The sequence below is a fragment of the Solanum dulcamara genome, chromosome 12 (genome assembly GCF_947179165.1).
Source record: "Solanum dulcamara chromosome 12, daSolDulc1.2, whole genome shotgun sequence".
In the NCBI taxonomy this organism is placed as follows: Eukaryota; Viridiplantae; Streptophyta; class Magnoliopsida; order Solanales; family Solanaceae; genus Solanum; species Solanum dulcamara.
The window spans coordinates 9,964,220-9,988,788 of NC_077248.1; the positions used below are offsets into that span (position 1 = coordinate 9,964,220).

General features: G+C 32.8%; 2 protein-coding genes and 1 non-coding gene across 3 annotated transcripts; 2 read left to right on the plus strand and 1 right to left on the minus strand.

Moving 5' to 3' along the window:
• Positions 1–11,663: 11,663 nt before the first annotated feature.
• On the minus strand, positions 11,664–13,648 carry LOC129877425 (aldehyde oxidase GLOX). Its single transcript, XM_055952922.1, has one exon. The coding sequence runs from the start codon at positions 13,469–13,471 to the stop codon at positions 11,858–11,860; it is 1,614 nt and encodes a 537-aa protein (XP_055808897.1). The 5' UTR covers positions 13,472–13,648; the 3' UTR covers positions 11,664–11,857.
• Positions 13,649–17,110: 3,462 nt separating this feature from the next.
• On the plus strand, positions 17,111–17,181 carry TRNAG-GCC (transfer RNA glycine (anticodon GCC)). Its single transcript has one exon. It is a non-coding gene; the product is annotated as a tRNA-Gly (tRNA).
• A 2,208-nt stretch (positions 17,182–19,389) lies between these two features.
• LOC129877804 (uncharacterized) lies at positions 19,390–21,875 on the plus strand. Its single transcript, XM_055953338.1, has 5 exons — positions 19,390–19,539; positions 19,683–19,803; positions 19,901–20,004; positions 21,435–21,566; positions 21,678–21,875. The coding sequence occupies exons 1-5, from the start codon at positions 19,537–19,539 to the stop codon at positions 21,702–21,704; spliced, it is 387 nt and encodes a 128-aa protein (XP_055809313.1). The 5' UTR covers positions 19,390–19,536; the 3' UTR covers positions 21,705–21,875.
• Positions 21,876–24,569: the final 2,694 nt, after the last annotated feature.

The following is a 24,569-nucleotide window of genomic DNA, read 5'->3' on the forward strand; positions in this document are numbered from 1 at the left end:
CATTATTGAAAATACAAAAAGAATAAAATATTAGATATTATAAATATTCATGACAAAAATTCATTTTGACTCAGAGTAGACTGCAATTTGAATTCAATCCATCTAATTGAATCTACTCTTTTTAAGGTTACTTATAGAGATATATCCTCCTTTTTTTTGTTTTTTTTCGATTCGATGTCGGTCAGTCAAAAAAAGTCAACTAATACTAAATACTAAATACGTAATTTTAAAAGTGAAATGTATTCACTGATGAAAAATAAAGATTGAAACTATTATGTTTAAATATTAATCCTTCTGTGCAGGGCCGGATCTAAGAGGGGGAAGGGTGTTCATATATTCAAACTTCATCGATAAAAAATTACACCGTATGTATAATGTATTTTAAAAAAATATATAGAGAGAGGTTGACTCAGTGATTAGGGAAATTCAATATTCGTCTTGAGATTCCAAGTTTAAATCTAAGCATTATATTTTTATTTTTTAAATTTTTTTAATGAAAGTTCTGAATCTGTCGTTATTTTCAGGGGTATGTTTTGACTCGACGAATTTAATCCTGTATTATTGTTACATATGTTTGCAAGTGGTCACATTTACAAAATCAAATATTATTTTTTAGGATAAGTAAAAAAGGGAAAATTGTTGTTTAAAATGCATGAAAAGATGCTTTCTAATTGAATATTTATTTTTAAAAAAAGTAGGCATCAAAAAGATGCTAGATAGGACATATTGTAGGCAAAGGTTGTTGATAATGGCCACTCTCATGTGTCTAAACAGGAAACACAAAGGGGTCGTTTGGTGGTTCCGGAATTAAATTATAGTGCTATTTAATTTGTTGTTTGGTTGGCAAGTTCAGATTTTTATTTTTTTTGAATTAATAATTAATATCGAGATAAGTTATTCCTCCTCTTGGGTAGTATAGTAATTTTAGGATAACTTATGTAATGACCTTGAGGGTGATTTTCAAAAAATTTGTACAAAAACGCGTGAACAGTAACACGCGTGAACAGTAACTTTTTGGGCAGAAAATGCCCCTTTCTTCCCATTTCAATAGTTTTCATCATTTGTTTGAGTTCTTGAACTCCTTGAGGTGATTTGAGAAGAGATTTTCGAGGCAAAGTGTTGGGTAAGTGATTTTTGACCTAAAACCTTCCTTTTTCATTAAGTTTTTGACGATTTTAACTCTTAAATTTTAGTTTCAAACCCTAAAAATCCTTGTTTCTTCCCTAATCCGAATTTAAGGAAAATTGTGATTTTCAACTCGTTTTGAGCTCTATTTTTATGGGTTTTTCAACCATGAGTTCCTTACTACCAATAGAATGGGATTGTTCAATAAATTTCCAGATTTGACCCTTTTTGAAAATAGTTAATTTTTGGACTATTTTACCCCCGGTTCCGAAACCTATCAATATAGGTGTCATTGGACTCCTTGTGACGTGTATATTTTATTGTTGATAGTGAGTTGTCATTCCGGGCTCTGAATTCGAGAGTTGCTTGTCCGGTGGAGGTATTCGAGTGCGATTTCGGCAATTGAGGTAGGTTTGACTATCTTTCTTTGAGATTGAGATGGGGTAATTAGTCATTCATATGTTATAGACTTTGGGATGGGGTTGTAGTATGAGTTGAGAATGTTATATATATTGTGATGTCTGTGTGGAGGCTTATTTATTAATGTGTTGCCGTGACGGGGTTTATTTGTATTACATAGCCCGTGTGGGGGTCTTATTTGTTATCTTATTTGCTTTGAGAGCATGTGAATTATGATTTGCCTAAGAGAGAGGCTTGAGTATATTATTTGACTTGTGATGCCGCCTGAGAGATTGAGTTGGGGTTTTGAGCATACTTGAGTATTGAAATATTGTTGAGAAAGGGGTGAATATTTAAATGAAAGTGTGTTCTTCCCGTTACTATTTATTGAGGGTGAATATCATATGTAGGTTAAGTTTTGAGAACTTTGAACCTTATACCACATGTGAGTTGATTATTACTTCCATGCATATGTGTTTTGATGCATTCATCCTCATTCATCATATCATGAAACATGGGAAGTTGAGAAATATGGAAATTCCTTTTGAGAAAGAAAATGAAACACCTTTAAACCTTTGTATCTTGAGTCCCTGACCGAGGCAGTTTTCCGGCAGGGTAGTGGATGCATTGTGATCCCAACCTTTGTATCTTGAGTCCCTGACCGAGGCAGTTTTCCGGCAGGGTAGTGGATGCATTGTGATCCCAACCTTTGTATCTTGAGTCCCTGACCGAGGCAGTTTTCCGGCAGGGTAGTGGATGCATTGTGATCCCAACCTTTGTATCTTGAGTCCCTGACCGAGGCAGTTTTCCGGCAGGGTAGTGGATGCATTGTGATCCTAACCTTTGTATCTTGAGTCCCTGACCGAGGCAGTTTTCCGGCAAGGTAGTGGATGCATTGTGATCCCTTGACCACGAGGAGGTGGTAAGGATAATGAGATATTGTGATTGAGTTATATGGTCTGCAAGACCCCCATGTGCCTTGCTTGGTAGCACAGCTCAGCAGGTGTATACGACAGTCTGTGCGACAGTCTTGATTCCACCGTACCACCACATCATTGCATCATCATATTGCATTGCATTGCATTGATATTTGTGCTGCTTGAATTATCTGGTTAATTGTGATTATGAGCTGTTATTATGGGTTTACTTTACTCGCGTCAATATATATATAAATTGGTGGCACCGATGCCGGAGTGGGACTTTTCTGTATGCAGGTGGATGCGTTCCTTAGTTTATTTCATAGGTTTGATTAATTCCTTATACTCAGTCAACTAAAACCTACTGAGTACATGTGAATTGTACTCACCCCTACTTCTGTGTCCCTTTTTGATGCAGATACTAGTCGGGGTACCTCACGTGGCAGTTAATATTCTAGCGGATTGTGTATTCTCAGATTACTGGTGAGGTCCCAGAATTCGGATCGTCACTAGTCTATCTTTATTTTTCAGTCTTTTGTATCATTCAGAGACTTATATTGTATCTTCAGATTCGAACCTTGTATTAGATGCTCTTTATACTTATGACACCAGGTTTTGGGATAATTTCTTCTTTGTTTTTTTTTCTTCTTTTTATTTAAATCGTGGCATCACTTTCCCCTTTGGGAGTCTTGTATGAGTTTTATTTTTAGGGTTACATATCAGATTGAGTTTTGAGATGTGTGCCATCATGATCTCAGTTTTTGGGTCGTGACAACTTATCTCGGGATAAAGTAATTAAATGACAAAAAAATTTCTTTAAACCCTTTTTAGACATCACTTTTCACATTCATAGAGGATATTTTTGTAAATAAATAATTTATTTTTAAAATTTATATAATGCATATTATTTTGAATGCAATAAACCAAACACTCTATAAGAAATAATCTCATCTCAACTTATCACATCATAACTAATCTCATTATAACTTATCATGTCATAACTAATCCCATCATAATTTGTACTCAAATCAAGCGACCCCTAAAGTCTAAAGCCACAATAATGTAAAAAGGCCAAAAGGGGTTTCACTGATTACCTATTCCATCCTAACCTACAAATTATATTGGCTAATATAATGTTTATAATATGCATGTACATTATTTGGTTTTTGGCCCTTAGCAAATGGAAATATCTTGGATGTACATTCTATATATTTTACTAATAACATTCTTTGGTTCATTTTTATCCAACTTTATGCATGTTTTAGGCTCTTATTATCGGGGCAGATTCAAAATCTTAGGTCTATAGGAATCCCATTTCTGTTATCCTCAGCTATTGTAGACGAGTAATAGGAAATATTCATAGCTTTTAAGAGTATTAATTAGGGATAAATATAATTCTTTAAACAAACTATTTATCACCTCGTACCCCACTCCTAGGGGTGGCAAATGGTTGGATTGGATGAGATTTGAATGGATTGAATATCGATTGAGCCAAAATGAATTAAATTACAATTCATCCATATAAAATATGGATAAATATGAATTTCATCAAATATGATTTGGGTAAAATGGTTCTAACTGACTTTAATCTCCTAAAGCCAAAAAACATTAAATTAAAGCCAAATTGCTAATGTTGTAACCCCTACAAACCCCAACCCACCCCTAAATCATTATTTTATAAACAATTAATTTTTCATACAACAATAAAATTTAATTTTTCTTCTACCCCGTCACCCCCACCCCCGCCCACCCCCCACCCACCAACTAAATTTTTTGTCTACCCCTATCTCCATCACCCCTATTTTTTTTTAAAATAAAATAAAAAAGAATTTGACCCCCTCTCCACCCCGCGTGTTTTGTTCTATCTCCTTTTATGAAGCCTCTTTTTGATTGAGTTATGCACACAGTATTGTCTTCGAACATGACCATGGTATTTTGACATCATACTCTAGGCCACATCTTTCTTTGATGAATTGTGTCATTGATTACAACCACACACATTCTCTACTTGCTTCATGAATCGCTATTAGCTCAGCATGATTTGAAGAAATAGCAATAATGCACTGCTTCGTAGATCTCCATGATATAGCAGTTTCTCCATATATGAACAGATAGCCTGTTAGAGATCGAGTTTTATGTGGATCCGCTAAATAACCTGCATCTACATAGCCAACATAATCTATACAACCTTTGTTAGTATAAAACAGACCCATATCAATAGGCCCCTTTAGATATCGCAGAATATGTTTTGACACCTTTCCAATGTCTTTGCGTCGAAAAAATACTACTCCTTACTAATAAATTAACAAAAAATGATATATCAAGTCTAGTTGCGTTAGCAAGATACATAAGTGCACCAATAGTACTGAGATATGATATTTCAGGACCAAGAAATTCTTCATTCTTTTCTAAAGGTCAAAACAGATCTTTATTGATATCAAGTGATCGAACAACCATTGAAGTACTTAAGGGATATGTTTTGTCCATGTAAAGTCGTTTTAAAATTTTCTCAACCTAGGAAGATTGGTGGATGAAGACCCCATCTACTAAATGTTCAATTTGCATACCGAGACAAAGTTTTGTCTTTTCGAGATTTTTCATCTTAAATTCTTTTTTTAGATATTCAAATTCCTTTTAGACCTCTTTAGGGTTCCAATGAGATTTATGTCATCAACATAAACGGCGAGTATAACAAACTCTGATTTTATTTTTTTATAAAAATAAAAGGACAAATGACATCATTTATATAACTTTTATTTATCAAGTACTCACTAAGATAATTATTCCACATAAGCTCTGATTGTTTTAGACCATACAATGATTTTTGTAATTTGATTGAGAACATCTCCCGAGACTTGAAACAACATTCTTCAGATAATTTTAATCCTTGTAGGATTTTCATACAAATTTCATTATCAAGTGAACAATAAAGATAAGTTGTAACCACATCCATTAGATGCATTTCAAGATTTTCATGTACAACTAAATCAATGGGATATCCAAAAGTTATTGTATCCATAACAGGAGAATATGTTTTTTCACAGTCGACGCCGGGTCTTTGAGAGAATCCTTGTGCAATAAGAAGTGCCTTGTATCTTATAATTTCATTTCTCTCATTTCATTTTCGAACAAAAACCCATTTATAGCCAATTGATTTTATATCATTAGGCATTTGGACTACAGGTCCAAAAATCTCACGTTTAGCAAGTGAGTCTAATTTTGATTGAATTACCTCTTGCCACTTTGGCCAATCACATCTTCGTCGACATTTTTCGACAGATTTAGGCTCAAAATCCTCACTGTCTTGCATAAGATTAATTGCAACATTATATGCAAAAACATTATCTACAATGATTTTCGATCGATCTAAATTTATTTCATCATCAGTAGAACTCATTGAAAGTTCTTTATTGACTTGAGTGTCGAATTCACTAATTTCTTCAAGAATATCAGGATTAATTAGATATTGAACTTCTTCAGAAAATTCTTTTATAGTGTCATCTTTATCATTTCTCGCGCTTCTTTTTCTTGGATTTTTATCCTTCGAATTCAATGGTCTACCACACTTCAAGCGTGTTTGAGATTCATAAGCTATGACACTAGTAGATGGTCCTTTGGAATGTCAATCCAGATAGACACATTTACTGCAGGAATATGTAAGTTAGTTATCTGTTTCAAATCAGTAAATGCATCTGACATTTGATTTGCTATTTTTGTAAGTGGATGATCTTCTAGACCTCCTGCTCACATATAGTGATGAAACTTTCCACTCAATTTTTTTTGGGTTGCTTTTTCCCTCCTCGTAATTGTGAAAAATTAGTTGTATCAAAACGATCAATGAACAAATCTCCGATCAACAGTTTAAGATAGCGAAATAAGGAGGGTGAGTCAAACCCAACATATATACCTAACCTTCGTTGAGAGTCGATCTTAGTGCGTTGTGATAGTGCTAAAGACGCGTAAACCGCACAACTAAAAATTCGTAGATGAGCTATATTTGGCTCATGACCAAATACTAATTGTGACGGAGAGTATTTATTATAATTAGTCGGTTTGAGATGAACAAGTGCAGCCGCATGTAAGATAGCATGGCCCGCCCCAAACAGTAGTGGGCAATTTTATTTTCATAAGTAGTGGTCTTGCTATAATTGTAGGCACTTAATAAATGACACTGAAAGGCCATTTTGAGTGTGAACATAAGCAACATGATATTCAATTCTTATTCCAATTGATAAGCAGTAATCATCAAAAGCTTGAGATGTAAATTCTTCACCATTATCAAGGCAAATAGCTATAATAGGATAATTTGAAAATTACGCCCTTAATCTTATCATTTGTGTCAATAACTTCGCAAATGTCAGATTGCGAGATGATAAGAGGCACACATGAGACCATCTTGAAGATGCATCTATTAGGATCATAAAATATCTAAACAACCCACTAGGTGGATGAATATGTCCACATATATCTTCATGTATACGTTCTAAAAAGCTAAGGTATTCGATGCAACATTCAGTGATGATGTCTGGTAATTAATTTGCCTTGATAATAAACAGCACATAAAAATTCATCATTTGTAATAATCTTCAGGTTCTTTAATAGATGTCCAATTAAATTTTCAAAAATTCATCTCATTATTATTGATTCAGGATGATCAATTTGGTCATGCCATATCATAAAGGTATTTAAATCAGTAAACTTCTGGTTTACGATCGAATATGCTTCAATTGTACTAATTTCTTTATAATATAGATCAGAAGACAAGGTTGGTAATTTTTTCAAAACATATTTGTGGCTTGAGACACTTTTGATTATACCAAGATATTCAATATTTATTTTATTTAGTGTCTCAAAATAATATTCATTTCGGTGGATATCGTTGAAACTTAACAAGTTTCTTGTGGATTAAAAGAGAATAATACATCTTCTATAACAAGTTTTGTTTTCTTAGGCGGTAATATAGTAGCTCTTACGGAGCCTTCAATCAATTTAGAATTACCAAAAATTATTGTAACATTTGCTTTCTTTTTAAGCAAGTAAGAAAAGTATTTCTTATCTTTGAATATGTCATGAGTTGTTCCACTATCAATTATACAAATATCTTCATGATTGATTATTGATCCAAACAAAATTTGAGGCATATCCAAATTTTCTTCAAAAAGAAGATATAAACAAAGTAAATATTATTATTAAACAAGGCTATTATAAAAACTTTATTTATTTAAAGGATTAGAAAAATATAAAAATACAAACTAGCATAAATAAATGGAAAAGAAAAATTGTCTAGATTATAGCGGGCTCGTCAATAATCATTTTTCCTTCAGGGATTTCAAAGAAATCAACTACATCCAGATACATAGGCTCAATATTATCTTCCAAAATAAAATTTGTCTCTAGATTATTCTCACCCTTTTTCAAGGATGCTTGATAGAGCTGAACCAAACACTTTGAGGATTGACATGTACGTGACCAATGCCCATTCCTCCACATCTATGACATACACTTTCTGAATTTTTCTTTTGCATAGTTTCGTATTTTTCACCCTTCTTTTTATATTGCTGGTTATTCTTTTGTAATGACCCATTAGGTCATTTTGAGAATGAGTCCTCCTCCTTCCATATGAGACCCTTCCCATAAAATTTTAATGGGTTATTTGGACTATTCGGTAACTTTGCTTAATTAGTTGAGGGATAATTTTAGGGAATTAATTTAATTGATGGGCTAAAGTGTTAATTTATTTAATACCATATACCACTTTTCTTATATTTATTAAAATAGGTTAGTAGGGTTTGTAAATTTTAATACATAATTAGTTTGGAAAAGAAAAAATAAAATGAAATAATATATATATAAAATCTGATGGCCTAATGCCATCAGATGTAACAAAAACAGAAAGAGAGAGCAGCGACGCAAACAAAAAAAAAACTGGAGAGAAAAAAACTACGGAGGAAGAAAGAAAAGAAAAATAAAGGAGAAGAGAAAAATAGGGATTTTCATTCTAAAGCGTCAAGGTAATTATTCTCATCCTTTCCATTAAATTTTCATGTGATTATGAACATATTTTTAGGGTATAGTGGTGGAGAAACAATGTTGAAATAAGAAAATATGACCCTAGGGTTCTTCATATAAAATCTTGACTTGGGTCGAATAACGATCCGTTTTAGCTGAAATTTGACATGTGAGTTTATTTTATCATGAGTGAACATAATCGAAAAGAAAATTTCAGATTTGACTTCAATGACATAGAATGAGTTAGTTCCTGAATTTTGATATATTAAAATAGATAATTAAATATTAGGTATATTATATTTTATGAATTATATTAAATTTATGATATTAGGGAAATTAGAACCTAACTCTAGGCTTAAAATTTGGAAATATGAGAGTTGACATGTTATTTGACGTCAAGATTAAGAACTTGATTATAGATTTGGATAGGTTTTGGATCTAGGCTAGACATATAATAATATAGGTATTGTTAGATTCGAAATCTTATTGTGATTATTTATTTGACTAGATTACATTGATTTGGAGACCCAACGAAAAGGGAAGGCTCAAGTACCGGTGTAATTGCTTGATTAATTAAGGCAAGTGAATTTCTAAACCTCAGTTTAAGCTTATAGATGCTTGTATTTTCGTGTCATATATACTAGGGAGTAATAAGAACTGGATTGGGTTATTGACTATATGATTGACCTTAAAAATGGAGATGAGGGGTATAAAATGGTGATCTAATGACATGTATTGGTGGAATTGATATGTTGTGATTATGGGTTTATTTTGGACATGTGAAATGACTATGTTGATATGAGATAGACAATATTATTATTGTTGTCATGTTATTATCGTGAATTATATGAACATGAATTGATTGCATTGGTTCTGACATATTATGTGAGACTGAAAATGATACGAAATAAAAGGGGTCGGGCCACACGCTCTGTGGCAGGTAATATGAAACAAAGGGGTCGGGCCATACGCTCCGTGGCAGGTATTATAAAACAAAAGGGGTCGGGCCACATGCTCCGTGGCAGGTATTATGAAACAAAGGGGTCGGGCCACACGCTCCGTGGCAGGATATATATATTGAGGGGACGGGCCACACGCTCCGTGACAGGTTATATGGACAGAAATGTCTCCTATGGATTCCGAACTGTAATTCAGCGGATGTGTACCGATAGGACAGACATGCATCTTCTCATTGCATTTCATCGCATTTTGTTGATATTTGTGAATTCGTGTTTACCCCTTTATTGTTCTGTATATGCTGAACTTGACTTGATATGATTCATTGATGAGACTATTGATGAGTATTCGTGGACTGTATTACTGTTATTATTGTACAAGTGGAGAGTTGGACTGATTTTATGCAGGTTGTAGTTAAGGAGGTTCGGTTGGGAGGATAGGAGTACTTGTATTTATTGAGCTTTGCTTAGTTTTAGTTATCCACTTGTTGAGTACCGTGTTGTTTGGTACTCACCCCTTGCTTTTACACTTGTGTAGGTTGTGAGCCCAAACCTTCTTGATCTCTTAGTGTTCTCTACCACGTCCGAGGCTATCATCTCGAATGTTGATGTAGCTGTTACATCCATTTAGCGGACACCTCTTACTCTTTTATTATGTTTTAGTCCTACTCTAGAGACAAAGACATTGTGACTGTATTTTCTTTCGTACTTCGGTAATTTAGTAGTGGCTTGTATACGTGACAACCAGTCTTGAGGGATTTTGAGATTATTTATTTGTTTTTGACTAAGTTAAACTTTGCTTTATCTCAATTACTTCCGCATTTACTTTTTGTTGAGTTTTAGGCTGACTTATCTCGGTGGGTTGAGATGAGTACCATCACACCTGGATTCGGGTCGTGACATCTTTGGTGCAAAGCGACCATCATTATTATAATTTCTTTTACGACCACAGCTACGACTGGAGCCACAACCTTTTTCTCATTGGTTATAATTTATCTGGTTCACTTCAGGGAGTGACATAGAACCAATGGATCGACTTTCATGATTTTTCATTAATAAGTCGTTGTGTTGTTCAGCAATAAGAAGATGTGATAGTAATTTAGAATATTTTTTAAAACCCATTCCGCGATATTGCTGTTGCAGGAGCAAATTCGCGGGAGAGAATGTAGAGTATGTTTTTCCAAGCTAGTCATGTTCAGTTACCTCTTTTTTGCATAAATTTAACTGTGATATAATTCTATAAATGAAATAATTATATTTAGTTATACTTTTAAAGTTTACTAACCTCAAATTGAACTAATCATGACGTGCATGTGGAAGAATGACCAACTTCAAGTGGTCATATCTTTCTTTCAAATTTTTTCACAGTTTAAGGGGGTATTTAATTGTGAGATATTGTATTTTTAACCCCTCGTCAAGATAGTAGCGGAGAAAATTCATAGCTTTGGCACGATTCTGGCTAGATGCCTGGTTATCATCTTTGATGGTGTCTATTAGACCCATTGAATCCAAATGTATTTCAACATCTAGAGCCCATGAGGAGTTGTCTTTGCCTGATATATCCAAGACAATAAATTTAAGTTTAGAAAGATTAGACATCTTAGAAAAATAATTTTTTTACCCTTTTCCTGTTTTAAATAGTTTAAGATAACGGAGTCTCATGCTGATAACGTATTATAAAATCAATTAAATTAACAAAGCAAGATGAAAGACAAAGAAAAAGGAAGAGTTGCAATCTGTGTACTAATTACACAACACATAAGACTATTTATAACCGAATATTGAGCCCGTTTGGATGAACTTAAAAAAAGTAATTTTTATGTATGAAGTGTTTTTAGAACTTTGAAATGCTGAAAGTTATTTTTATAAATAAGCAGTTGAGTGTTTAGATAAAAGTGCTTATGATGTGAATTTTAGGGTTAAAAGAATAAAAAAAGATAGTTTGAGAATTTAGTTAAAATATAAGGGATATAAAAGTAATTTCCATGGTCAAAGAAAATAACTTTAAGCATTTTGGAAAAAAAAAAGTTAGGAATCCTAACTTTTCATTTTTGACTGACTTTAAGAACTTTATGGCTTAAAGTCAGCATTAGTCAAACACGTCCAAAAACTAAAAAGGGGCTTTAAGTTGGTTTTGACCAACTTAAAGCCAATTCAAACGGGCTGAGAGCTACAATAATAGAATGACAAAAATGGTCATTAAATGATAATGTCATTAGGTAAAAAAAAAATAGAAAAAACGTTAGTTGGTAAGGGAAAAAACTAAATGCACAGCCAAATATTATTTTACAACATCCTTTACATTATCTTTCCAACTTTATTATTTGAAGGGATAAAATAATAGACTCTGCGGTCTCCTTCAGACTTTAAAGAGCCTAAAATATTTTTGTATAAAAACTAAATAAAATTAAACATAAATCAAATAATAAAAATTATAAATGCAAAAAAGTTTCAAACCACAACTAGCTGGACCCATCGGGCAACACTTGGCACTCCTTGGTTTACAGCAAATGCCATGTAATACCCAGGCGGCGCCACCTTCCCGTCCGGCGGTGCTGTACATCCGATCCTATATTTTCCGGCATCATCGGGAATCGCGCTCGTAACTTTCAATTTCACAAGCCTTTGCCCTTGTGAGAACGAATGGGTTGAAAATGGAGCACTCGCTAAATTCACCTCAATAACCCCAACAACCGGCAGCTCCACCGTCACCGCCACCCCAAAATCCTCACCGTACTTGAGCTTTTCCGGTGATTCCACCAGAACTGGTCGGAGATTTGCTCTATCAGCTGATAAATACTCCGGAGAAAATGCTTCGATCCTTAATTCCGTCGGAAATTCGGCGGCAAACTTGTAAAAAAAATGTGGGTTACTACCGGCGATCAAGATTCGACCATCCGGCAGTAAATTAGCTGTGGAATGATACATTCTTGGTACTGTACCGGGATTTAAAGTCATGAATCGAAGTCCTAAGGGTTCGTTTGGTCTGTATAAAACAGGGTTTAAACATGGATTTGATGCCATTTCGAAACCTTGAGTTCCAGCTTGAGCTCCATTAATGATGAGAATTTCTCCAGTTGGAAGCATCACCATATCACCCATGATTCTCGCAAAGGGCATATCTTCCATTTCCCAAACTGGGTTTTCTCCGGTTGCTTCAATTCTACCGCAACTCCCATGTGCAGGGGTATCCGTACTCCTCTGAAAATAAGCCCCAAATTGAGCTCCACCACAAATAACAATGGTGGCAGAGGAATAATCCTCTGTAAGCGCCAACATAGCTGATGATCCTGCTGATGGGTAATTTCTTGGGCCACCATCGAGTGTTGGGTAATCTTTTACTACTGTATTTGCTGTAAAATCATACATGACGGCTTTATTGTTAGCGAAAATGAAGAGATGTCCATTGGGTAGCAAGTGAACATAAGGATAAAGATTATCGTATTGTTTATCTGCAGCTTGAGTTAAAAAGGGGAACTCAATAGCTCCTTTTCTCGGCGGAAAAAACTCGACACTACTAGCAGCACGGCCGCCGACAATTATGATTTCGCCGTTGGGTAGTATTTGATTAGTCGAATACCATCTACCTTCTGAAAGCTGAACATCTTCAAGTTCTTCCCAATCACAAACAGAGCTAGAAGATTCACAAGGAGTGAATTTTCGAAATTTACGGAAGCCATCAAGGTCACCGCCTGTATGAAGAAGCGTACCGTCAGGGAGAAATTGGCCGGAGGAACACCAAGTGTCGGTGAGGATCATAAGAGGTCGAATTGAGTTTGTTTCCAAATCAAGAAGAACAGAGTGAGCATAGCAATCTTTTTTCAAAATGGGATCATTAGGATCGTTACGGCAATGGTGAGGAGGGAGTCTTTTCCGGGAAGGACCGATGTCGGTGCGGTCGAGTAGGACGACGGTGTTGTAATGGGTGACGGCGGTGTGCATGGAAGCAATTCCGGCGTCGGGGACGAGGAGTTCCCACGTGCCAGGGAGGTCGGCACGTGAGGGAATGGTGAAGAAGTGGATAAGGAAGAATAAGAAGAGGAACAGAAGGTTCAAAATCGTCATTAGGCAGAGTGAATTGGAGTTGAAAGTGTGTTGTTGTCAATGTCTAAATACAGAGTTCCATGAGAAAAAAGGACAAGAAGAAGAAAGAAGAAATATAAAAAATTATGTGTAACGGACAAAATGATATCGTATGCTGTGAAGTGCGAACGCTGATGAGGATTCCATGAATTACAGACTCAATGAAAAACAGAATATATGTCAAAAAGTAGTTTTCATTAAACACTTGAACATATTATATATTAAAAATTGATTATTTAATTTATTTTTGTGTATTTTCACTATAATGTAAATAAGTTAATCACGTGTCATCTATTTTAGTTATATGTATTAGATTGAAATAAGTTTGAGGTTTTCTAGCTTATTTGGACTAGTGCATATAATTAAGAAAGGTGATATAGTTAAGCGATTAACTCGCTCTTGAAAATATACATAAAAGTTTTTCTAAATTTTGAGTCGGAAGTGTCTAATAAAAATATTTTATCATGTGTTCATTTGCTCAATTAAAATAGATCGAAATTATCAACAAGGATTGTGGTGGAGAGGTAAATACTCATTCATCTTCAACCAGATGTTTCGGGCTCGAGTTTCCCTGAATACAAAGTCGCCTTTGTTAGGTAGTGTTTATCCGTTAATGTGGGACTTGCCGGCACGAATTCGAATTTAGTCGGAATTCAATATGGGTATCGCACACCTGATGAAAACTAAAATAAAAGAAATAGATCAAAATTCGATTGGCTAATAAAAATTTACTAGCAAGTTTAAGAAATTGTTGATATAATTAGTCTTTTGTTTTTTGTGACTATGCATCTAATAAGGAGGCCTAGTCCCTCATTTCATCATGGATGTGGGACCTAAGATTCCGCACGGACCTATCAATATGTCAACTGGATTGTGGATAATATAATATGAAAGTTCAATATTGGGTAAATCAAAAAATTGAGATAAGTTTAATTTAAATTCAAAAACTAGCTCACGAGGTAAAAGTTCTCAAGATCACCAGATCGAGTCCCTCATCCCACCATTGATTGGGACTCAACGGCATCTTACTTTTAGTGTCTCAAGAAAAGGAGGTACTTTTAGTGCGTAATTGATGTTCTCTAAAATTCTTTGGCATCTAATGACGATATGTATTGAAGTCACTGAGGTGTAGCAAAGCATAAAAGTTAAGTTAATGTTCAATATAGTGTGTGGGGAGGAGGGGAGGTTAGTTAGTAAAACAAAGGGGAATTTTGCTTTATGCAATTGTAAGAACACTAGAGAGGAGAGCATGGAATGCAGCATGTGGTTATGTAGTGCAATGTTTGGCCAAAAAGAAAGGATCTGAAGTAAAAGGAATGGACTCTATTTAATGGAGTAAAGATGAGAAGGTACCTTAATGCTTTTATTGTATATTGGACTGCCATGTGAAGAAAATGATACCTTTTCCTTTTAACCATTTCTAACTTTGGCTTTCATGACTTTTAATTGCTCAATTCCTACTTTCTTTGATAATTGAGATTTCTATTTGTTAATATCTTGTGTCCCATTTGCTGTCAATGTTTAAGGATAATCCCATCATGGCAATTAGCTAGACCTATCGCCTGCCTTACTTTGCACATTCTTGGAAGTAGAGTAGGACCAAAATTTGAGTTTATACAGATCAGCTAATAATTTGGTCCAATTGACTGTTTGTTAAATTAGATTTCCAGACCTTTAACTTAAATAGAACATAGTGAATGATTTTTCAAAACTGTTGATTGCAATCCAACTCTACAAGGGATAAAATTAAATGATAAGTTTTGGGTAACGCCAACATTCTATCTATGACAAAACTTATGAGGGGATAAGGTAGTCTAGATCGAACATGATGCTTACTTAGCAAAGTTAATTAAAGAATATAGTTATGCCTAGGGGTGAATTTATGTGCAAATTTTGGGTCATGGGAACCTATGATCAACCGACTAAATTTGATATATTACTTTGTATAATTCTTAAAAAATATATTCAATATTAGCGAAAGGAATCCATGCTCAAATTGATGAGATGATTCATTAGTTTAAGGGCTTGTTTTCAATATCATGGTCTCTAGTTCAAACATAGCCAACAACATAGTTTGCCCATTAATTTTTATTCTTGTATAAAAAAAGGTAAGAGCTAGCCAACATCACAATTCACCCATTAATTTTTATTTTTGTAAAAAATGGCCAATGGGCTCTCATGAAAATTTTTAATTATAAAAAATCATGTAGGGGTATATTATATCTTTTTCACATAAATTATTTTTGACTTATTTAATTATCGTTATTTGAGTTTCTTGTTCTTATTTCATTTTTTTGCTTTCATTCTTTATTGTAAAATTAAGAGAAATTAAAAAAAAAGTGTGAATTGAAAAAGAGAAAAAAGTAAGAAAAATATTTAAAATAATTTTTTCGGCTATATTGTAGTTTGAATATTTTTTCCAGCTATAATGTAATTTATTTTTTGTATCTATAAAAATGTTGGGGCATTTATAGTAATTTTTTTACAATAAAATTAGTTGGAAAAATAATAAATTCAAATTAGCCATTGAATAAAAAATGTCTGAGAAAAAAACATGTGAGAAAGACCAAATATATTCCTACATGGATTATTTTTATTAATATTATGCTTTGCACTTAAGTTAGAGGAAAAGAGTCTATGTGATACATATATGTAATAGTGGGAGTATATATAAGTTACTTTCGTAATAAGAGATATATCAACTCTATATGACAAGTTGAGGGATATATCAAACCCTTTTCCAATAATTTTAGATCTTATCTATAAAATTATGGTGCTTCTATCTTCTTAAAATTCTGAATTCGCCTTTGATTATGTCCTTCGTATCAATTATAACTATTGACAATAATGGTAAAACACTTGATCCTCATAAATAAGACATTTCATTCTTACAACATGCTCCAGGACTATTTTTTGCACCTCCATTAATCGTTGTAAAGTTACTTTGGCACATGACTAATGATTCATTATAATAGCTTGTACCCTTGAATATATATATAAATTTAATATATTTCTGTATATGAAAGAAAAACTTCCATCGCGCGCCTTGATCATATCTCCTTGTAATCTAGCTACAGATTAGCACAAGGTCTTTTTTTTTCCAAATAATCTATACTATTATTCTTAGTAGGGACACTAGGCTCATCAAAGAGCAAAAAAAATCAACAAGGAGAATAATTACAAGTTGCAAACACACTGCAAAATTCTTTCATTATATCTTGAAATGATAAAGCCAGCATTTACACGACATGATAAGTGAACACACATACACCACAGCTAAGAAAAACCCAAAACAAGCGTTATTATATGTAAACTATGTGCCGTTTGACCATGTTTTATTGTGAAATTTGAGATACGTAATTTTGTTTTAAGTGAAAATTATATTTAAAGCAAATAATGCGAGAAGGAATTTCCTTTGGCCCATTTTATCCTCATAGGAGAGAACCATGGCCGCACATTCCACAGCCAGAGGTTGCCCCCATTGAGCAACTTATATGCCACAAAAACAAAAAACATACGAAATGGAAATGAAAAATGAAGGAAATTAGGAATTGTTAAATCAATAGGTACCAAAATTTCTAGAAGCTAAGATTAATATATATAATTGCAGGTTATCACAAAGCACCAGTGGTCTAGTGGTAGAATAGTACCCTGCCACGGTACAGACCCGGGTTCGATTCCCGGCTGGTGCAGTCCTTCTTTTTTCAATTCACACAACTTATTTTTGCATCTTTATGAGTCCGTTTGGATAAGGAGAGTCATATTCTTGATTTAAACCTTTTTAAAGTCATTTTAAATTTATTTTAAGTTATGTTTAATTTTGTGAAATAATCTCAAAAGCTAAAAATGACTTAAAAGTAAGTTTGACCAACTTTTAAGTCAATTCAAACAGCATTGACTTATAAGTTACTTATAAGCTATTTTCAGCTTGTTTGAGTGTTTGATGACCAACTTAAAGTCATTTTATGCTTAAAATAAGCCACAATAAATAATTGAATTTGTTTGAATAGATTTATTTTTAGCAAATTATATATTGAAAACAACTTATAAGTCAAAAAAAAGTTAGATTGCACCTATTTTTTTAAAAAAAATTATAAGTAGTTTTCAACTTATAAGTTACTTAAAATAAGTCAATCCAAATAACTCTAAATGTCTTCCTAATTCCGGGTCAAGCTATCTGCTTAGGGTCATTAGTGTAATATTCTTCGATAATTTAATTATTTCATCTCATATTTGTGGAATGTGTGTTTATATGTATATTTTAAATGTTTTATTTTTTGATTTAATGATAAACTATCCAATCATTTTTACTATTTATATTTAGTAATTTTGTTTCAACTTATTTGTCTTACTTTTATTTTTAGTATGCTATATATTTAAATTACAAAAAAAATAATACTATAAATTATAATAATTAAATAACTTAAAATATTTTTTTAAAAAAGATATTAAAAATTTGATTGAGTCTCAAAATTTTACACGTGTCACATAAGTTGAGACAAATGAAATAACATATATTATATTAAAATTACATAAAAAAAATACTCCAAATCACAATAATTAACAATCTAAAATATTTTTAAATCAAATAGCCACATAAATTAAGAAAAATATAGTAACATTTATTATGCTGCTTAGGATCAGTTGGAGAATTGTCCGTTTTCTCCTCCTACTTCAATTTCCTCTATTTATATTTAGTATTTTCTCCGCTTCAATTTATTTGTCTTACTTTCCTGTTTCGTACGTTATATAAAATTATGAAAAAGTAGTATTATAAAATTTTTTAAAAAGTAGTACTATAAATTACAATGATTAACAAAATAAAATATTTTAAAAAATATCTTTAAAAAATTTGCTCGACTCTCGAAATTTCACAGTGTTCACATAAATTGGCAAAACCTATATTATTTGAAATTTATATAAAAGTATTATAAAACACAATAATTAATAATTTAAAATATTTAAAAATTATATAAAAAATTGGTTGACAATCCTAATTCCATTTGTGGGTAAGTTGAGACAATAAACTAACTGTTGTATTTAGTACTCCTCTAACAAACAATAGTTATTCACTGTTGATTTGACAAAGAGATTAAGAAGCAGTAAATGATATGGGTAATTTTACAATCACCCTCATTAAATACAAATTATCTAAACATTGAAAAATGAATAATATTTTTAAAAAATTACACAAAGTAGACCCAATTGTGGAAGTATTTACCTAAATTGGATCCAACCTAAACTATTCATCTTTAATAGATTCATGATTCAAACTATTTACCTTCTTACTCCACTTTCTTCCTTTTAATTGAGCGCATGATGTGATGCTGACGTCAGTATCACTGCTATAAAATAATCCTCTGTGATACTTCATCAGTATATTGATACCATATCGATATCATATATGAATGAGTTTAATTTTCAGTGATGCTCCATCGGTATATTGATATTCTATCAATATCATATAGGATTGTGCTTTTTTTTAAGAAATAAAAATAAAACAATTAAGAGAAAATTATTAAAATTACAATCTCATTTGCTAAACTCTAAATTAGTAAATATTCTTTGTTATACTCCATCAGTATATTGATACCATATATTAGTATCATATAAGACTGAGTTTAATCCTCTGAGATACTCCCATCAGTATATTGATACACTATACATAGCATAGAGGGTAGACGCTGACATCATATGAGAATTTTAAAATAAATTTATGTCATTTTAAAATAAAAATATATATGAAAGTAATGAGACATATAAAAATAAATACTTTTCTTTTTTAGGTATAAATATTATTTTCCCTAATAAGTGAAATGGACAAAAAACACGTCTTCATTACTTGAAGGTTAAATATGTGCAGTGAACCATCATTAAGGACTAAAAGTTAAAATTATTAATAATTAAAGTATCAAAAGTGCCACCAAATAAAACCCAATTCTTGAAATAGCCCCCTCTTCGTTCCCTTAAAACCTTAGCTTCTCTCTGTTAAAGCTTCCATAAACCCTAATTGCAGCTCCCTCCCACATTATCAACTCTCTGCCACCATGGTACTTTCTCCCTCTCTCTAACTTTATCTCTCTTTAATATGTGTTCTTGACTTTCATTTTGCTTGGTTATTTATGTTTTATTCACAAAAAGATAATGCTTTTTTTCTTGTTTTATTTTTTTTGTGAAAATGTTTGAATTGTAGACTACAGAAACTGTGAACCCGAAAGCATATCCACTTGCAGATTCGCAGCTAACTACAACGATAATGGACTTGGTTCAACAAGCTGCCAACTATAAGCAGCTTAAGAAGGGTGCTAATGAAGGTTTACTATTTTGAAAAAAGATTCAATTTTTATGTCTTTTTGGGTGTATAATTTTACTTATTGATGTAATTAAGAACTGGGTTTTGTTTTGTTTCAGCTACTAAAACACTAAACAGAGGAATTGCAGAATTTGTTGTCATGGCAGCTGATACAGAGCCCCTTGAAATCCTTCTTCACCTCCCACTCCTTGCTGAAGATAAGGTGTATTTTTTTTCCCCTTTGTCGTTTCAGTCTTTTTTGGCTGGTTTAGAATTACTGCGTTCAGACTGTTGAAATCATGTGTAAAATTGCTCTGATAGCTTCTCAAAAAGAATTGTTTTTATTAAGAAAAGAAGGAGATTGGGTTGTTTGCTTAGTATAGCTTGATGACTTGATTGAAGTGCAGTTGTTCTTTAGGTGTGATGTTTAGTTTTTATGATTTCTCGGAATGTTTTCCGCCTTAGTTTGTGATATAGCATTTAGAGGCTTATAACTTTAATAGTAAAATTTGTGGTTTGAAAAGATTAACTCTTTAGTACATGACAAAGAGTTGTAGAGGTTTGCTGGAGCCAGTGCCTCATCCTCTGGCGGTCTTGTTTATCAGGTAGGTATGTGCTTTTTATTTAGCAATAAAATGCTTCATACCGTCCACCAACCCAACTGTGCTCCCTAAAGAATCAAAAGTACTTTGCTGGAGAAAGTGGATTCCATCTGTTCCTGAATTCCCCTCTCAGAATATCAAAATAGATGAAAGATATGGAAAGCATACATAACAGCTTCTTAACTTTCCAACATTGTTTAGCATATACTTTGAATTTACAAAATCTTTCTGTTGCCTCCCCTTCTATCATCCAATAATCCATGTTTAACATTTTCAAGAAACACCTACAGATAGAGTAAAAGGAAACTATTTCTGTCTCAAGTAACTCACTGTTGGACTTGATGTATATCTATTACTGAAGAGTTTGTATTTGTTCATTCAAGTACTTTTTAAATCATGATATACTCTAGGTGAGACTGAATTTATTTCCAGTCTTCGGATAAACTTTATCCCAAGCTATTATATGAGATACAATTTTTTGCGACGTAAAACAATGAATAGTTTACAACTGTTTTCTTCTTTCAATGACAGAGCTAATTCACATATGGTTAGATTAAATGGGAAAATGAATTACATGGACTAACCAAAATTAATTATATCATTTGAGTAAATTCCAGAACACAGTTGTTTTGTCTGCCACATTTAAATATAATACACCCAAGATTAACTAAGGCTTTAGTATGCAATTAGGTCAATGTGAAGGGCAATAATTTTGAAAACTTTGCTTATGTATGCTCCTTTTATTTTCTGTCCTGATTTTCTTGGTTCTTTTGGCGGTGATATGTTTTTCTTAGTACTCTAGCATGTAGTCTTCAATTGATTAACATTAATTAACACCGTGTGCATTTTAAATTAGCCTTCCCTACTTTGCTCTGCTTTTGGACTATGCCTACTCTACCACTACACTGCAATTCCTCCTAGTTTTTTTGGGCTAATTTGCACTTTCGACAAATAGAGTTGCCTTGAGACGACTGTCAGTTTTTGTTCTCTAATTGAAGAATTACTGTTAATTGCCAACGTTTTCTTACCCTTGTTACCCCCTGAATTTCAGAATGTCCCCTATGTTTTTGTTCCTTCAAAGCAAGCTCTTGGTCGAGCATGTGGTGTTACCCGGCCTGTGATTTCTTGTTCTGTAACAAGCAATGAGGGAAGCCAGTTGAAATCACAAATACAGCAACTGAAGGTAATAAATATTATCCTGAAGCAATTTTTTTTTATTGTATCGAAAATTTTACTTAGATCCTTGTTCCTTTAGTTTAATACTGAAATGGATTTCCTTTTTTTGGTGATGCAGGATGCTATTGAGAAGCTTCTTATTTGAAATTTAAGCCTTTTCAGCATGAGGGGCCTCATGATTTCTAAAGTGGATTCAATGTTGAGGCTTTGACTGAAAGCAGTTATTTCTTTTCTTTTTTTGTTTCCTCTCTCATGAGTATGTTAAGACAACCTATTGTGTTTGGCAAGTTAAAATCAAGTTTTATATCACAGTTTAGCTCGAGTTTTTCATGTATCATGTGTACTATATATATGTATTTTTAGGGTGTAGTGGTTTTAGAAAAATATCACGTTGAGCAAGCACCACCTTACAGCATTTGGTCGAAAATTTGCTCGTTCTGGGGAGAGGTGATTTCTAAATTTTTGTTTACGTGCTTCAAACTCTATGAAGTTTTATTACTATTTTTTTTTTGGGTAACCAATGTAAATTACAATTAACAAGAGGAAAAACAAATACACCTAAAGAGCACTCAATCTCTTAATCACCTTCTAAGAGTACTAAGAGAGTTGAGCATCTTATAGAGCTCTAGTTATACAAAATCTCTCCAACAACCAGCTATACTTATTTCCCTTTTTAGACCGTTTAACTATCTCAAGTCTATCTACAAATCCCTTGTGAAATTGTTGCCAATGCCTCCTGATGAGTCTATTCAGGATACCATTGACAGTTCCAACATGAATAAGTGTTGTAGACCAGTGTTGCATTTCAGTTTGGACTCTCACTATCCATTCACAAGTAGAAAACAGATGGCTATGTGTCTCCTCCACTGATTTGTCACACTAGCAACAAGTGTTTTCTTCTATTTAATCTCTTGGGTCTCTGTTTGGTTAGTAATCTATCTTGTATAGCTAGCCATAATATGAACCTGTGTTTAGGCTGAGCAAATTTAGTCCAGATTAAGTTAAAACACTCAGTCTAGCATGTTGCCCCAATAGTGTATTGTAACTATGTGTGAGTGAGTACTTTCCCTCAGGATTGAGCAAGTAAACACCAGATGACTACCAACCCTTAAACTGGTAATTAATTTGTTTTATTTCAAAACAATTTAAGGATTCTCCAAAACTAGAGTCATTTGATCTTGTCCCCTAGGTTGAAGAGTGGTTTGAGTTATCTAAAGGGCCGTTTCATTGGATGGATTAAATAGGTTAAAATCACAAGATAACCTACATTTGAACCAAACGACCTCTAAGAGTTCTGGATTTTCTGAATATTTGGTTGTTTGACTAAATGAGTTTTGTGTTCTTTGCCGGATCTATCAGCATGTAACTTCAAAATGCTAAACTAACTCAACTGATCCAGATCACAGATCATTTCTGTTCCGATCGATCAATAAAGAAACTGATATTAATATTTGGATTCCAATTTTTCTGGCATAGTTCATCTCACAAATTCTCTGGTTTTATAAACGTTACATTATCATTAATTGTGGTCAAGTGCCAAAAGTTCATGTATTAGACATATATCTTGCATTTATTTAGTTAGTGTTAATACTGATGCGAGCAAGTTCTATCTCTTGGACATTCTAGAGCCTTCTATTAACCTCTCCAAGACTCTAGATTTTCCCCCCTTCTTCATGGTCAAGTGACGGGCCATGACACTAAGCTCCTCGTAAGGATTGAATGATCATGAGTTCAAGTCATAAAAAAAAATGCAAAAGATCCAAAGTAAAACTGCCTAAAGTAAACACAATACTGTTTGCCCTTTCCAGAACCTTTGCACAATGTTGGAACTTAGTGCACCCGTGCGCCCCTTTATTTTCTTATTTCTTGGTTGTGTAGTTTTATTTTGACAACTCTTTATTTGTTGGACTGCAAATTTATATTATTTACCAAAATTGCATAAATGAATGTTTTATGTACCTATGAAGTTACATAAAAGAGTTTGTTTTGATAAACTCATCTATAATTCTGGCATTTTCCATTCTAAAGACTTGTAAATTTACATGTGTTGGATAAAAGGGATTTTTTTTTTTGACTGGATAAAAGGGATTGATGCATATGGTAAGTATCTTTCACTTATTTTAGAATTGAGTTTCTCATTGTATTGCTACATTGATTAGTGTCCATTCTCCAATAGAATTAAAAATTCTTTTTAGCTGCTACCACAGCTGTAAGTCGGTGGGGGCTCAAATTTCTGAACTGCCATAATTCTAGAAAATACATAGTTTAAATATCATGTTCCCTTACAATTAAGTCAAAAATGAAATGCAAATATTCTATAGGTTCCACACGTGCATCTTGATTGATTTCGCCATACGAAGGAAGTAAGATTAATTTCTTGACCAATTATAAAATATGAATAAAAATATAATTTTATTTTTGTCGAGAAAGTAAAATTTCTTGATCACTTATAAAATAAATAAAAGAACAATCTTTTCACATCTTTTACATGTGAGAATGAAGATTTCTCTCAAAAAGACCATAAAATTAAAAGGAAAAAAGGTTTGATATATCTTTTAATTTTATTATTTATAATTAATATATTCCTCGTTATAAAAATGACTTTCATATATCTCTATCTTTATAAAAGTGGCTTGCATATATTCCCGCGTTACAAAAATAGCACACATATACCGGCCCTTTCCATCTAACGGAAGTGAAAAATAGTTTTAAATTTATTTTCTTATTTTAAAAAAAAATCATGTAGGGATATATATATCTTTATCACACTTGAATTATTTTTTGACTTCTTTGATTAACTATTTGAGTTTCTTGTTCTTAGTTCATTTTTCTCTTTTGTTTTTTGACGTAAAGATATAAGAAATGAAAAAAAAAGAAATGTAAATGGAAAAGCGGCTATATTGTAATTTCAAACTATTTTTGCAGCTATTGTAATTTAAAACTATTTTCGTGGCTATATTTTAGTTAAGTTTTTGTATTTGTAAAAAGAAAACTTGGGGCATCTATAATA

Bases quoted from the DNA above. Each gene is read 5' to 3' on its own strand.
- LOC129877425 (XM_055952922.1), bottom strand. From the start codon at position 13,471: ATGACGATTTTGAACCTTCTGTTCCTCTTCTTATTCTTCCTTATCCAC.
- LOC129877804 (XM_055953338.1), top strand. The intron at 20,005-21,434 runs GTGTATTTTTTT...CCTGAATTTCAG, and splicing joins CACTCCTTGCTGAAGATAAG to AATGTCCCCTATGTTTTTGT. The intron at 21,567-21,677 runs GTAATAAATATT...TTGGTGATGCAG, and splicing joins CACAAATACAGCAACTGAAG to GATGCTATTGAGAAGCTTCT.